Source organism: Crocodylus porosus, unplaced genomic scaffold (genome assembly GCF_001723895.1).
Source record: "Crocodylus porosus isolate Cpor-Errol unplaced genomic scaffold, CroPor_comp1, whole genome shotgun sequence".
NCBI lineage: Eukaryota > Metazoa > Chordata > Crocodylia > Crocodylidae > Crocodylus > Crocodylus porosus.
This window is the reverse complement of record NW_017728949.1, coordinates 78,074,618-78,085,989: the sequence shown is the minus strand read 5'-3', so window position 1 is coordinate 78,085,989 and position 11,372 is coordinate 78,074,618. Positions and strand designations below refer to the sequence as shown.

Genomic DNA, 11,372 nt, shown 5'->3' with positions numbered 1-11,372 from the left:
AGTGAGGGGATACAGATCTGATGAGGAGCTGGCATACCAGGGAAGAACTTGGACTGGCTTGGCAGATAAACTGGAGATGGATTACTCAGATTGAAGGATGAAGACAGGAAAAAGTTAGGGAGCTGGGACTAGTGAAGCAAAAAGATTGGGAGCAGAATAGAGGTAAAGGAACTGACTGAAAGTAGGATGTGGAGTCCTGGAGAGTCTAAGATTTCGTTGGCAAAGAAGACTGGGACTAGATGAAGTAGTTTGAGGAATTAAAATGGTAATTAACCAAATGAGGAGAATGGAACCTAAATGAGAGGTCAAAGGGTGGGAGGAGACAGGAGTGGGACAAGTTAGAGGATACGGGGGGGGTGAAGAGGTAGGGAAGAGATCATGTTTGGAAAATATGGGTGGATGAATTTATACTTCTCCAAAGCCTAGAATGGAATCCTTGTGTCAGCAAATATCTACAAATGACTGACAAAATATACCATCACCTTCTAGTGGTGGCTCACATACAAGATGACAACCTATTGGTATCACTTGCTCTGTGGGCTCAAAGGATAGGGGTTTGTTCAGTAGATCAAAAAGTTCCATCCCATTGATTACTCAGGTGGATATCAATGGAATATCACAGGATGGATTTTCTGAGATATACTCAGTTCCCTTTCTTAAACAGAAATTACACAACACAATGACACCCCCCCCAGCCATATCACAAATGGTAATATATTCAAACATGACAAGAACAGAGCTTGTAAGTGAGGCACTCAAAAGTTAGGAAATAAAGAATCAAGGTTACAGGGGCAGGCTTATCCAGCCTTCTTTGGCAGGTATGTTATAGTACAGTCTTTTAATACTAGTTTATTTATTATTTTTTCCACTAAACCTGTTCTAACTGCACAGGATGGGTCTGCTCTGCAGAGGAATCAGGATTATGTAGTGAAGGAGACTGTCCCTTTTAGAACCCTGGTTTCATTTATTGCATATGTTACAAGATGAGCACTAACAACTGCAGCAGAATTTAATGGGAGCTGTGCTTTGAACATTACTTAGTGTTATACAGCACTACTGTCTCAAAAATCAGGTCCTCAGTGGCTCAAACTGGGCACCCAGAGCTTTTTCAATACTTTTGACCTTACTCTCTCTGTGCTTCCTAATCCACATTTTCTTTCCTCCCCCATCTCATCTTCTACGGGTATTGTGAAAAGCAGTGTATTAATATCTGTAAAGTGCTTGGATACCATTGTGCTAAGTGCCATAAAGAGCCTATAAGGAATTAATAATTGTGCGTTGAGAGCAGGATTTGAATAGTGTCCATTAAACAAGCCAATACTGAACCAAAGGTAACCAATTATTGAATAACATTATCCCATATGCGCAATGAGTTCTAGGGGTCTGTGGAAAAAACTAGTGCATGATAACTTAATTTAAGGCTGCATCATGATGATTATGCACGAGGGGACTGACATTTCCTACACATAGGAAATACGCATTTCCTAACGCTTAAGTGCTTGACTTTGCAACACTGATAATGTTCTTCTAACCTCTTTTTGTAATATAAAGGGAAAAAAATGAAGTGCAAGTTTAATATATGTAATATTATTTAATACCTTCCACATTGATTCTTGGTTGATTGATTGGTACTGGATAGATAGATAGACAGAAATTTTGATGATAATTTCAAATACAAATTATGCAGCAGTCACTGATACTAAAGCCCCTAGTATCAACTGTTTTACTGAAGCCATAGAAATAGTGTTCAAAGAAATTATCTGTGAGCGGCAGAAAATGCACCTTGACATCCCCATACAATGTTAAACAAAATTGTATTAATTAACATAGATTTTTCTCTATAGTATGAACCCCTCCCTTAAGTAGAAGGTAGAGAAATGTGAAATTTTAGAAAAGAATTATAAATAAAGAAAAACAGATAATTTGAATTTAACAGAACAAGTAACTCTGATTTACAAATCCAAACCCAGCCCCTGTACACAAAATTCCAATGGAAATGATAACCCTTATGGACTATTTCCTGAGGTATTAAGACACTTGAATAGGCATTAACTCTGTTTATTTTAATAATTAATAATTTCACAAGGATTAAAATCTCCAGAATAATTTCCCTACTGATTTACAATAACCAAAATGTTTTAGTAGTGGACAGGCATGTCTTTCACTTCACTTCGCTAGCATTTGAACAAACATTTATTGTGACCAGTACATACAGCTCTGAGTTCCTTTTGTTTCCCTTAAAAAATCAACCTAGAGTAGTTATAACTGGGTTCCTTTCTTCCTTTTTTTCCCCTTCCTTCCACATTGGTCTCCCTTCACTACTACAGTACCTGTGAGCCAATGAGCATTTGAAAATGTTTGGTGACCTCTTGTAATATTAGTTCAGTCTTATAAACTTTGATGTTCTGCAACTTGGCATATGAAGACCCAAAGAGAATTCATTTGCTTGCTTTTTGACAGAGTGCAGAGTACATCAAGACAACCTGAAAGCAGTGGGTTTTTTTAGGTTATCAAAAGTGGCAGCATCCGGACCATAAAAAAGAACAAACTGTTCAGATAGTCTTCCCTTTCAACGTTTCTCGGTGCTGTGTGCTGGTGGAAGATCTCTGGTGATAACAATAGTCAGGATGAGCCAAGTGTTCCACATGCATTAAGGTTTCCACATTCCTAGCATAGTTAGATGTCTTTTCCAAACAATTCACATGATTCTGAAAAGTCACTGGCTAGACCTGGTAATACAAGCATGTGAATGTTATTTTTCTTTTCCTTTCACTCTATGCTGACTTCTTGGGTGGAGAACTGAGCCATAGCCCAGAAATGGACTTATACCAGGGTGACGGGGCCCCTACCCTCTTACTAGAATGAGAAGAGGATCCAGGGGTACCTGTCCCCTTTCTCCTCCTTCACGCCCCCCCGCCCTTTGCCTCGCTTACATTTTGTGTGCATCCTGTCTCTGGTAGAGGTCCATCCCCCCTGGTTTCCTGGTTGTCTAGTTCTGACTCGTCTCCCCACTTTCCTCTTCCTTCCTTCTGTTTCATCTCCGTCTCTTATGCCTGTGCTCCAGCGGTAATGCCAGATACAAATTCACAGAGAAGCCTAAAGTAAGATGGTCACTGGGTCCAGGTGCAGGCAGAGCTTGATGACACAGGAAGAGAAAGTAGGGGGTCATGTGATTTAGGGAGCCCTATATAAACCCAAGCCTCAGGCCAAGGGAGGCAGTCTGGCTGTAGGAGTCATTGTGGATGGGGCCTGCTCTGTGATGAATGAGGACTCGAGTCCAGACTGTGGTGAGAGGGCTCATGTGGTAGCCCCAAGAGAAGAGATGCTGGGGAGTTGCATGGGAAGCAAGCTAAGTACCCCAGGAACTCTTTGTTTTGTTTTCCTTTCTACTTGGAGCCTGCCCCCAAGGGGTATAGCAAACCCCATGTGGGATGTTCCTTTGAACTGGGACTGGTACTTGCATTTTGTGGTTTGCGTTTTCCCCAGCGGGCTGAGTTGTGGCTTTAGGGGAGGCCACTGAAAGGGGGTGACTGGGGACACCTCATACTTGAAATTGCACTGAATAGACATAGGATAAAGACTAGAGAGTCTTCTGTGGCCCTCTGGAGGCTGAGCTTGCCTTACAGGACTGTAGGGCAGGAGATGGTAGGGGAAAAACAGGACTTAAGGCTCCTAGCTGCCTATGTGGCGATACTGCAGGTGCTGGGACCGAAGGTCATGGGACGTGACTGGTGTGGAGCCAGGAGCTTGTGGCCCTGAACAATGGGCCCTGCCGGAAGGCTCAGCAACAATAAAATGGGATGAGACCAGGGGGAGCCTTGGATCAGACAGGGCCCACCTCTTCAGAAGTATGCCTTGCCCTCTGTGTGCAGCCTCCTCTACTAACTTTTGAAATAAATGTGTGGTAGGTGAGACTACTGAATAGGGGAAAGACCAAATGGTATAGATGCTAATATAGGCCTCTAGAGGTGAGGACCCTGTAGCAACACTCATAAGCAGCCTACAACCAGTATCATTTTTTTTTTTTTTTAATCTATATATTCTACCACCAGTGTCTTGGACACTGCTGATGTACTTAACACGTGTATTCAGTTGCTGCTCAAAATTACTCCCTCTCCAAAAGACTAATGGAAGCAAGGCTTGTGCTTCACTTTAACGCCTTCAAATTATACATTTACATTAGACCTAAGAAGCATATCAAACTTGTAAATTATAGATGGACAGCTAGAGCCAAGTTGTACTACACAGTGCTTCAGATAAATATCAGTAACTTAATTTCAGGTCTAGCACAAGATTGGGATTAGAATGTGGCAAGGTAGACTTCATGTGAACAACAAAATAACTCTTCTTGGTCCTCTTCCCCACCCCCCTTTCATTTCATCTCCTTGGGACTTGCTGTTTGTGAACAGCCATGCAAATACTTTTTAATAGGCATGTTCAAATACCAGTATTTCAATGCAAACAATTTTTCTTCTGTGAGCAAGAATATCTGTTAGGATTTGCTATTCATTAATCTCCTGATATTAAAAGTTTGTCATCCACTAGGAATCCAATACAGCATTGTGGGATGTAGGTAACCCATCACAACTAGAATGAGGTAAGAGCTGACAGGAACTATTCATTTAAAAAATACACAGGCTGAAAGACATTTGTCCAAACTATTCAATGAATCCTTATGAATAAAAAATATTTGCAAGAACATGGGCCTCTCTGCAAATGCTTCCAAGCAGCAACGAGCTATATTCATTATTTAATTTATGAATGATAAATATTCAGTTCCAGTTGTGCAACCTAGGAATGAAGGCAAAAAATGTACAATGAAGTTTGAATTCACACTTGCTCATGCTTCAGAGTATATGCTAGCCCTGGCCACTAATGGGATACAACTTTGTTTTTAAAAAAGGTATAATAGCAGCACTTGCCACATTGTGGTGTTGTGAGATTATTAATCTTTAGCACCTACACATGATGCCTCTGCACACCTATATACAAATGAATAATGATATCTTGAACTAATTGTCCAAGTTAACAGAGCAAGATCCCACTTTAACACCACTATCTGGGGTACACGAGCACAGAGCGGTAAACAGGGCTAAGCGAAGTATGGGGACAGAGTGGACAGGGGAGGCAGGAAATAATTATCTATGCAATTCAGTATATAAAAGGTAATAATGTTGCTGCTGGTATAAACCCACAAGGAGGAATGAGAGGAAGAACTTTACTGAGAGGTGTCCTTCCCAGGGCTAATCCATCAATGATGTATTTTAAGAACCGTCCTTTGCCTGTGACTGTGCCTAAAGTAAAAAAATTTAATCCCAGCTGTTACACAGTTTCTGTTCTGATCTCCATAGCGAGGTCACATTCAAGGTTTTCTTGCTTAAAATAGAGATTCAGCATCTTTATTTTGTTTCTTATATGGCTCTGAATTTTCTACCAGTTCTCCCTTGACTTGATTTGCTGTGATAGTGTGTTAGTACTAAAATCAATGATCAGTTTTAAATCTATAAATGCTGCCATAATTTGGTTCCAGAGACCAAAAAAAACTAACAAACAGCAGCGAGTTGATAGTGATATTTTATTTAGTTCTGAATTCCCCAGTCAGATGAGGCACAGAGACTACATGCCTAAAGCATACTTATTCAGCTTACAATATTCTTGGTGGGTATTTTATTCTTCCTTTAAACTGAGTGTGAGGAGTTCATCTAAAGGATACATGCCAGACCCACACAACCACTCGCTATGTCTAGCTATTCTTCGCACTAGACACAGAGTAGAAGCCACTCCGGTGTAGGAATCTGCACTGAGGTCAGGTGCAATTGGTGAGCAGATGGCCACCTTGACTCCCCCTTAGGTGAGTTTCATGCTTTTACACACCAGCACTTGAACTTCCTTCCTCTCATCAGTCCTGGGCACAGACTGGCTAGATTTACCTAGTGTTTCTGTAACCTACCTCTGGTAAGATGCAGGCATGACCTCTGATGGCAGGTACCAACTGCAGATAAAGGGGCCTTGAATGAAGCATTCAAAGCTCCGCGTCTTCCCTCGCTTAGGCTGATCGAGTGCTGGGGTCAAGGATTCGGCTCCTACTTGGCCTTCCCTACTGAAGCAGGTTTTGATGTGGGCCTCCCTCTTTCATGTCACAGCAGATATCAGCTTCCAAACTGTTGAGCCACTGTCTGGTATTACTGCTCAATATGCAACTTCCATCTGGGAAGATTGTAAGGACTGCAGCTTTCCATCAAGTGCTGTTTGCTGGACACCCCATTCACACAGAGGGCTGCCCAAGATGTTCATCTTGTACAGTGTTGTTTTAAAGCATCTGTCTCCGGATTTCAGTTTGTTCAGCTGGATCCACACTCCTCTGTCAAGATTGTGCCCAGCCTTTGGTGCTGGTACAAAACACTGTGGAAACAGGTCTGGCCTTTCCCCGCAGCTGGCCCACTCCAGTGATGCCCATAGATTCGGTTCGGCACCCACAACCTCTTCCAGGAGCTTGCGTGCTTCATATAGCTGTGACTTCTTGAAGCCTTTTCGGTCTTCAGTGAACAGTGATGGAGCAGGTGATTGTCATCATGTCTCGCTTTTATTGCCAGCCATGATAGCAATAAAATGGTCTGCGTTCACACTTGGTGTGATGCTGAGCGTGTCTGTGTAGGTTATACAGCTGTTTGGTTTTTTTTTTTTTGATACTCTGCACGGGGGTGACTTTCTCTGCACCTGCACTCCCCCCGCTCCACCTGAGAGCACTGAGGCAGGAGAGAGTAGGGGAGGTCTGGGCCTGAGAGCAGAGTGAGGCTGAGGGGGGACCAGGGCAGCGTGGCGGGGGAAGGGAGGTCTGTGGTCCGCGGCGCTAGGACCCCGCGGGGCACGGACTGGCCCGGGCAGCACCTCCCCGCCGCTTCCCCTAGAGGGCGGGCGCGGCCAGTCGCCGGCGCGGCTCCCGCTCCATAAAAGGGTCGGGGGCGGAGCCGGCTCCCGGCTGGCGCTCGCGATTGGAGGCGGCGGCGTATAAAAGCGGCCGGCGCCGCGAAACAAAGCAGTGGGTCGGAGCGCGGCGGCGGGGGAAGAGGGCTGGGGCCGGGGACAAGGACGCGGCTCGCTCGGGCTTTTCCTCGCTCGGCTGCCCCCGCCCCCTCCCTGCCCCCGGCGCGGCTGGGCCGCCTGCTTTCTGCCGGACGGGGACGCAAGGCGACACCCATGAAGGAGAGAAGAGCGAGCCAGAAACTCTCGAGCAAGGCGGTCATGGATCCGAACCAGAACGTGAAGTGCAAGATCGTGGTGGTCGGCGACAGCCAGTGCGGCAAGACCGCCCTGCTCCACGTCTTCGCCAAGGACTGCTTCCCCGAGGTACGTCCCGGGCCGGGCGCGCTGCCCCCGGACCTGCTGCTGTGCCCAGCCCCGTAACGCCGGTAACCACCTCTCTCCCCTCCTTCCCTCTCTCTTATTCAGAACTACGTCCCGACCGTCTTTGAGAATTACACGGCCAGCTTTGAGATCGACACGCAGAGGATAGAGCTGAGTCTGTGGGACACTTCGGGTAAGAGCTGTGCACCGTGGCCCCCGGGGGCTTGCGTTCCTCCCCGGGCCCTGTTCGGGACGCGCGGAGCTATTTCTGGCTAAGATCAGGGACTGCGGCTGCCCCTCCGCACCAGGAGCTCTTACTGAATTGCTTATTTCCTTCCAGTGGAGATCACAAGTGCTCCCTCATGTAATAGTCACCTGTGATTAGGAGGTGACACTTTTTATGTGCCCCCATTTCATTTGGTTTCTCTTCCTCCTTCCCCCTTTTTTTTCTCTTCTAAAAGTTCTTGTGGAGAGTAGCTCAGCAGATGGGAGACCTATTACTATTGCATATTGTGAGCCTTTCATCTTAATATTCGTCATTGCTGCTGTGAAACCCAGCGTGGGCTCTCCTTGGGTAAAACATGATTATACAGAAACAAGCAGATTAATGCTCCTACGGACATCTGAGCTGGTTAGGGGCATCTGCCTCTCTGACCTGATTTTCTTTTTTTGCTTACTAAGGGCTCCATCCCATAAACCCCTGTGCATGCATGCTTGGTTATCCCTTGGGCAAGCCCAGGCAAGTCTCTCACTTCAGTGAGACTACTTGAGTGAGTAAAGGGACCTAGGTGCATAACTGTTTGCAGCACTGGGCTGTTAAATGGCAAGTGAGAAGGCTTTCACAACACTAACAAGTATTTGGTGAGGAAGGTAATATAAGAACAGGAAGTCTGTGGTATGTATGATGCCTGAATTGAATTAAAGTGGATGCAGCCAGAGTTACAAATGCAGGGGCTGCAAATGATCCTATTCCAAGTCATTTCCCAACTCCTTAACCTAAAATTAATGCACTTGCCCCTCACTGAACTTTTTTTTTCTTTTCGAACTCCTAGTTTTCCCCACTCTCCCACCATGTACAGACTGATCAACACTGGCCATTCCCTTTCTTTGCCCCTCCTGGCCAGTGTGCAGAGAGGAAACCCTACCTACAGCTCCCTTTCTTCCATCTCCACTGCAGGGGTGTTGAGGGCAGGGCTGCAAGCTGGTGCCAGTGCTTCCTGTGGATTCCAGCCCTGTCCCTGAGACAGGGCACATGAAGTTACAGAGAATGGATACCACTGGGGGCGGGGGGAGGCTTTTTGGAGGAAACCATTTTTGGTGGGAGGGAGAGGCCTTGGCAGAAAAAGGTCAAACTGGAGTTTGAAAAGGACAACTTTCTAGAGGCAGGAGATGCTGTACAGAAAGCTCTTCCTAAGGGACCAGCTTGAGGAAATCGGAGAACAAGGGGACAGACCCCACATGAAACGGACATGTTCCTTGAAAGACAAAGAAGGAGTATGAAAATGACTGACTTCCTAGTCTGATTTCCCTAGTACTATTGAAGTGCACTGTGCAGAGAGCTCCTCTAGGACTTCTGGAGGGGGAAAGCAGAGCTGCTGAGGCAGAGAGAAATCTTGGAGGGTAGGTGGTGGAATGAAAAGGGCCCAAGCTTTAGAAGGGAGAACAAAGGACAGGAGGCAAAGGAAGGTAGAGAGAGTGCACACCTCGATGGGAGGAAGACAAGGGTGTAGAGAGCATCAGAAGGCAATAAAGACAACTGAACATAGCGGTTGGCATGCAGCGAGATGCCAGTGTGGAAAGGGAACAGACCACCCAGTGTGTGAGGGGAACACTCAAGTCAGAGCAGGAAATGGAGCCCCTGTAGGGCAGGGGGATCTGAGGAAACCATTCCATATTGCTTTCCACTTCATAGCATTGGGAACAAAGCTTCATTCTAACATAGGCCTTGCCTAGCTTTTATCAGAAGCAGATGAAAAAGTACATAGTCCAGTTATTTTTGGCTCTACAGTAATTTTCCCAGGGTCCTAGAGACTTTTCATAAGAGCATCAAGTGCCAAAGCTAGTGGCTGTTTGTATTGGTGCATAAGGCTAGAATCGGGAAGGGAGTTGGGAAGATAAATCATTGTCTGATGAGCCATTGTTATCTTGTGAAGCAGCAGGCCATATGGGATTCTTGATGGAATCCACTGTAACTAGATAGGAACTAAAAATTCCCAAGTGCCCTGATGACCCTGAAGAGCACATTACTTCTATTAGCACAACTAGAGTGCTTGCTTCCAGATGTGAATGGCAGCTGTCCTGGACCAGCAGCTGCATCTGGTTCTAATTCTCTTATCTACAGAGGGATATTTTACTTAGCCATTTGCTGTACGTGAAGGGTGGAGATGAAACCCCCACTTAATAAGGAGATTGTGTATATTCCAGTGGAAGGAGAAAAGGCATGACTTCAGGAGGAAAACTCTCAGCATATGGCTTGTCATGAGAGAGAGGTCATCTCTAAGAGGTCTGGATGCTGATGTCAGGGCTACATGGCCATCATCCTGGCTGTGCAACTTCAACTCCCTGTGAGACACCAAGGAGAAATAAATAAGATGCATCTACATGGGTGTTAATGGTAGATGAAGCCAGCTCTTGGAGTGCCTTGCAGAAGGTTCTCTTTTATATTGAACTGATTTCCAAATACAGGACTTCCCTGGCTCTGAAAGGTGCTAGAGCATTAACAGGTAGAGCTCTAATGGTGAGCTGCCACTGACATCAAGAGGTGGCAGAGGGAATAATCTCTTCTCTCAGCTCTAAGCACTGCAACCAGAAAAGCGACCACTTCTTCCACCCTCACCCAATTCCCTCCCACTCCTGTTTTCAGGAAAAAAAAAAATACTGACTTGGATGCCTGGTGGTGGATCAAATTTCAAAGGCTAACTGAAATGTTAGCTAATGGTCAGTGATTCAGACCCACAATGTGGTGGTGGTGATTTTTTGAGGGGGGGGGGGGGCCTGATTCTCAAGCTACCAGCGAAGCAGGTCAGGATCACTTCTTAGATCAGCCACTTCCCAGCACTTATGCCCTACTGTACCTGTTTATCAGACTGAGAACTCTGCTCTGTGCTGGACTTGAATCAACTATATTCAGTATCATTCTTCATGTGGAGAGAGACTGGAACTGGGAACAGCCCACAATCTGTTGCCAATTTGAAACCACCTGAATGAGAGCTCATATAATCCAAGAGTGGGAGAGCTGAAGTGGCAGTATCAGTAGCTGTTGGAGCATGAGGGTCTGGAAACCAAGGCATTAAACTCTTTCCTAACAAGAAAGCTGAACAGCCCCTCTGCTCCTCCATTTTCTTGCTCGATTCATATCCTATGTTGATGCTGATCTTGGTGAACACAGTTGTTCATCCAAGGGGGAGATGGGGAAGGGTGTTGATTTGGATACCAAAGCTAAATTTAGGAAGATTATTTTGTTAAAAACATGGGAAGCTTTTGGATGCTGATTTTGGCTTTCCTTATTGTGGCTGATTTAGCAGTAAATGATCTCAAATTATTGGAGTGCTATGACAAAGCAGGTAGCTTTATTACCCAGGGTAAATAGTAGCATGTTTTCAAAAAGCAAAATACATTTGGAAGTTTGAAAAGCTAAAATTAGCATTCCAGCAGTGTAATAAAGCATGATGACTAGTTTGATTTTTGTTTTCCTTCATCTTCACTACTGCTTCAAAGATTTAAAAAAAAATGACTCGCTCAATAAAAACTCTACAAAAATGCACTAAATTTCTAGAAAATTAGCAGTTAATAATAAACTTACTCCAAAATGTATGTGTCTGTTTTGGATTCATGAAATTATGATCCCTTCAGAAGTCAAAGTCTCTGATATGTAAACATCTTAAACTGGCCTGGAATAGTAGTCCAGACATGCTTGGGTAGTGGAACATTTTGCCTTTTCCCTTTCAGGGAAAAAAAAGAAATGGTCTAGTAGGAATATACATCTTAACTGCTTCTTATTTGAGACCTGATCATGAAGCTAGCAGCAG

General features: G+C 45.0%; 1 protein-coding gene across 1 annotated transcript in view; it reads left to right on the top strand.

Moving 5' to 3' along the window:
* Window positions 1-7,068: 7,068 nt before the first annotated feature.
* Window positions 7,069-11,372, top strand: part of RND3 (Rho family GTPase 3) — a 20,592-nt gene continuing 16,288 nt past the window's right edge. The window contains exons 1-2 of the mRNA XM_019554135.1: window positions 7,069-7,347; window positions 7,450-7,537. Of these exons, the coding sequence (XP_019409680.1) occupies window positions 7,198-7,347; window positions 7,450-7,537 (238 nt within the window). The 5' untranslated portion in view covers window positions 7,069-7,197. The remainder of the gene's footprint in view (window positions 7,348-7,449; window positions 7,538-11,372) is intronic.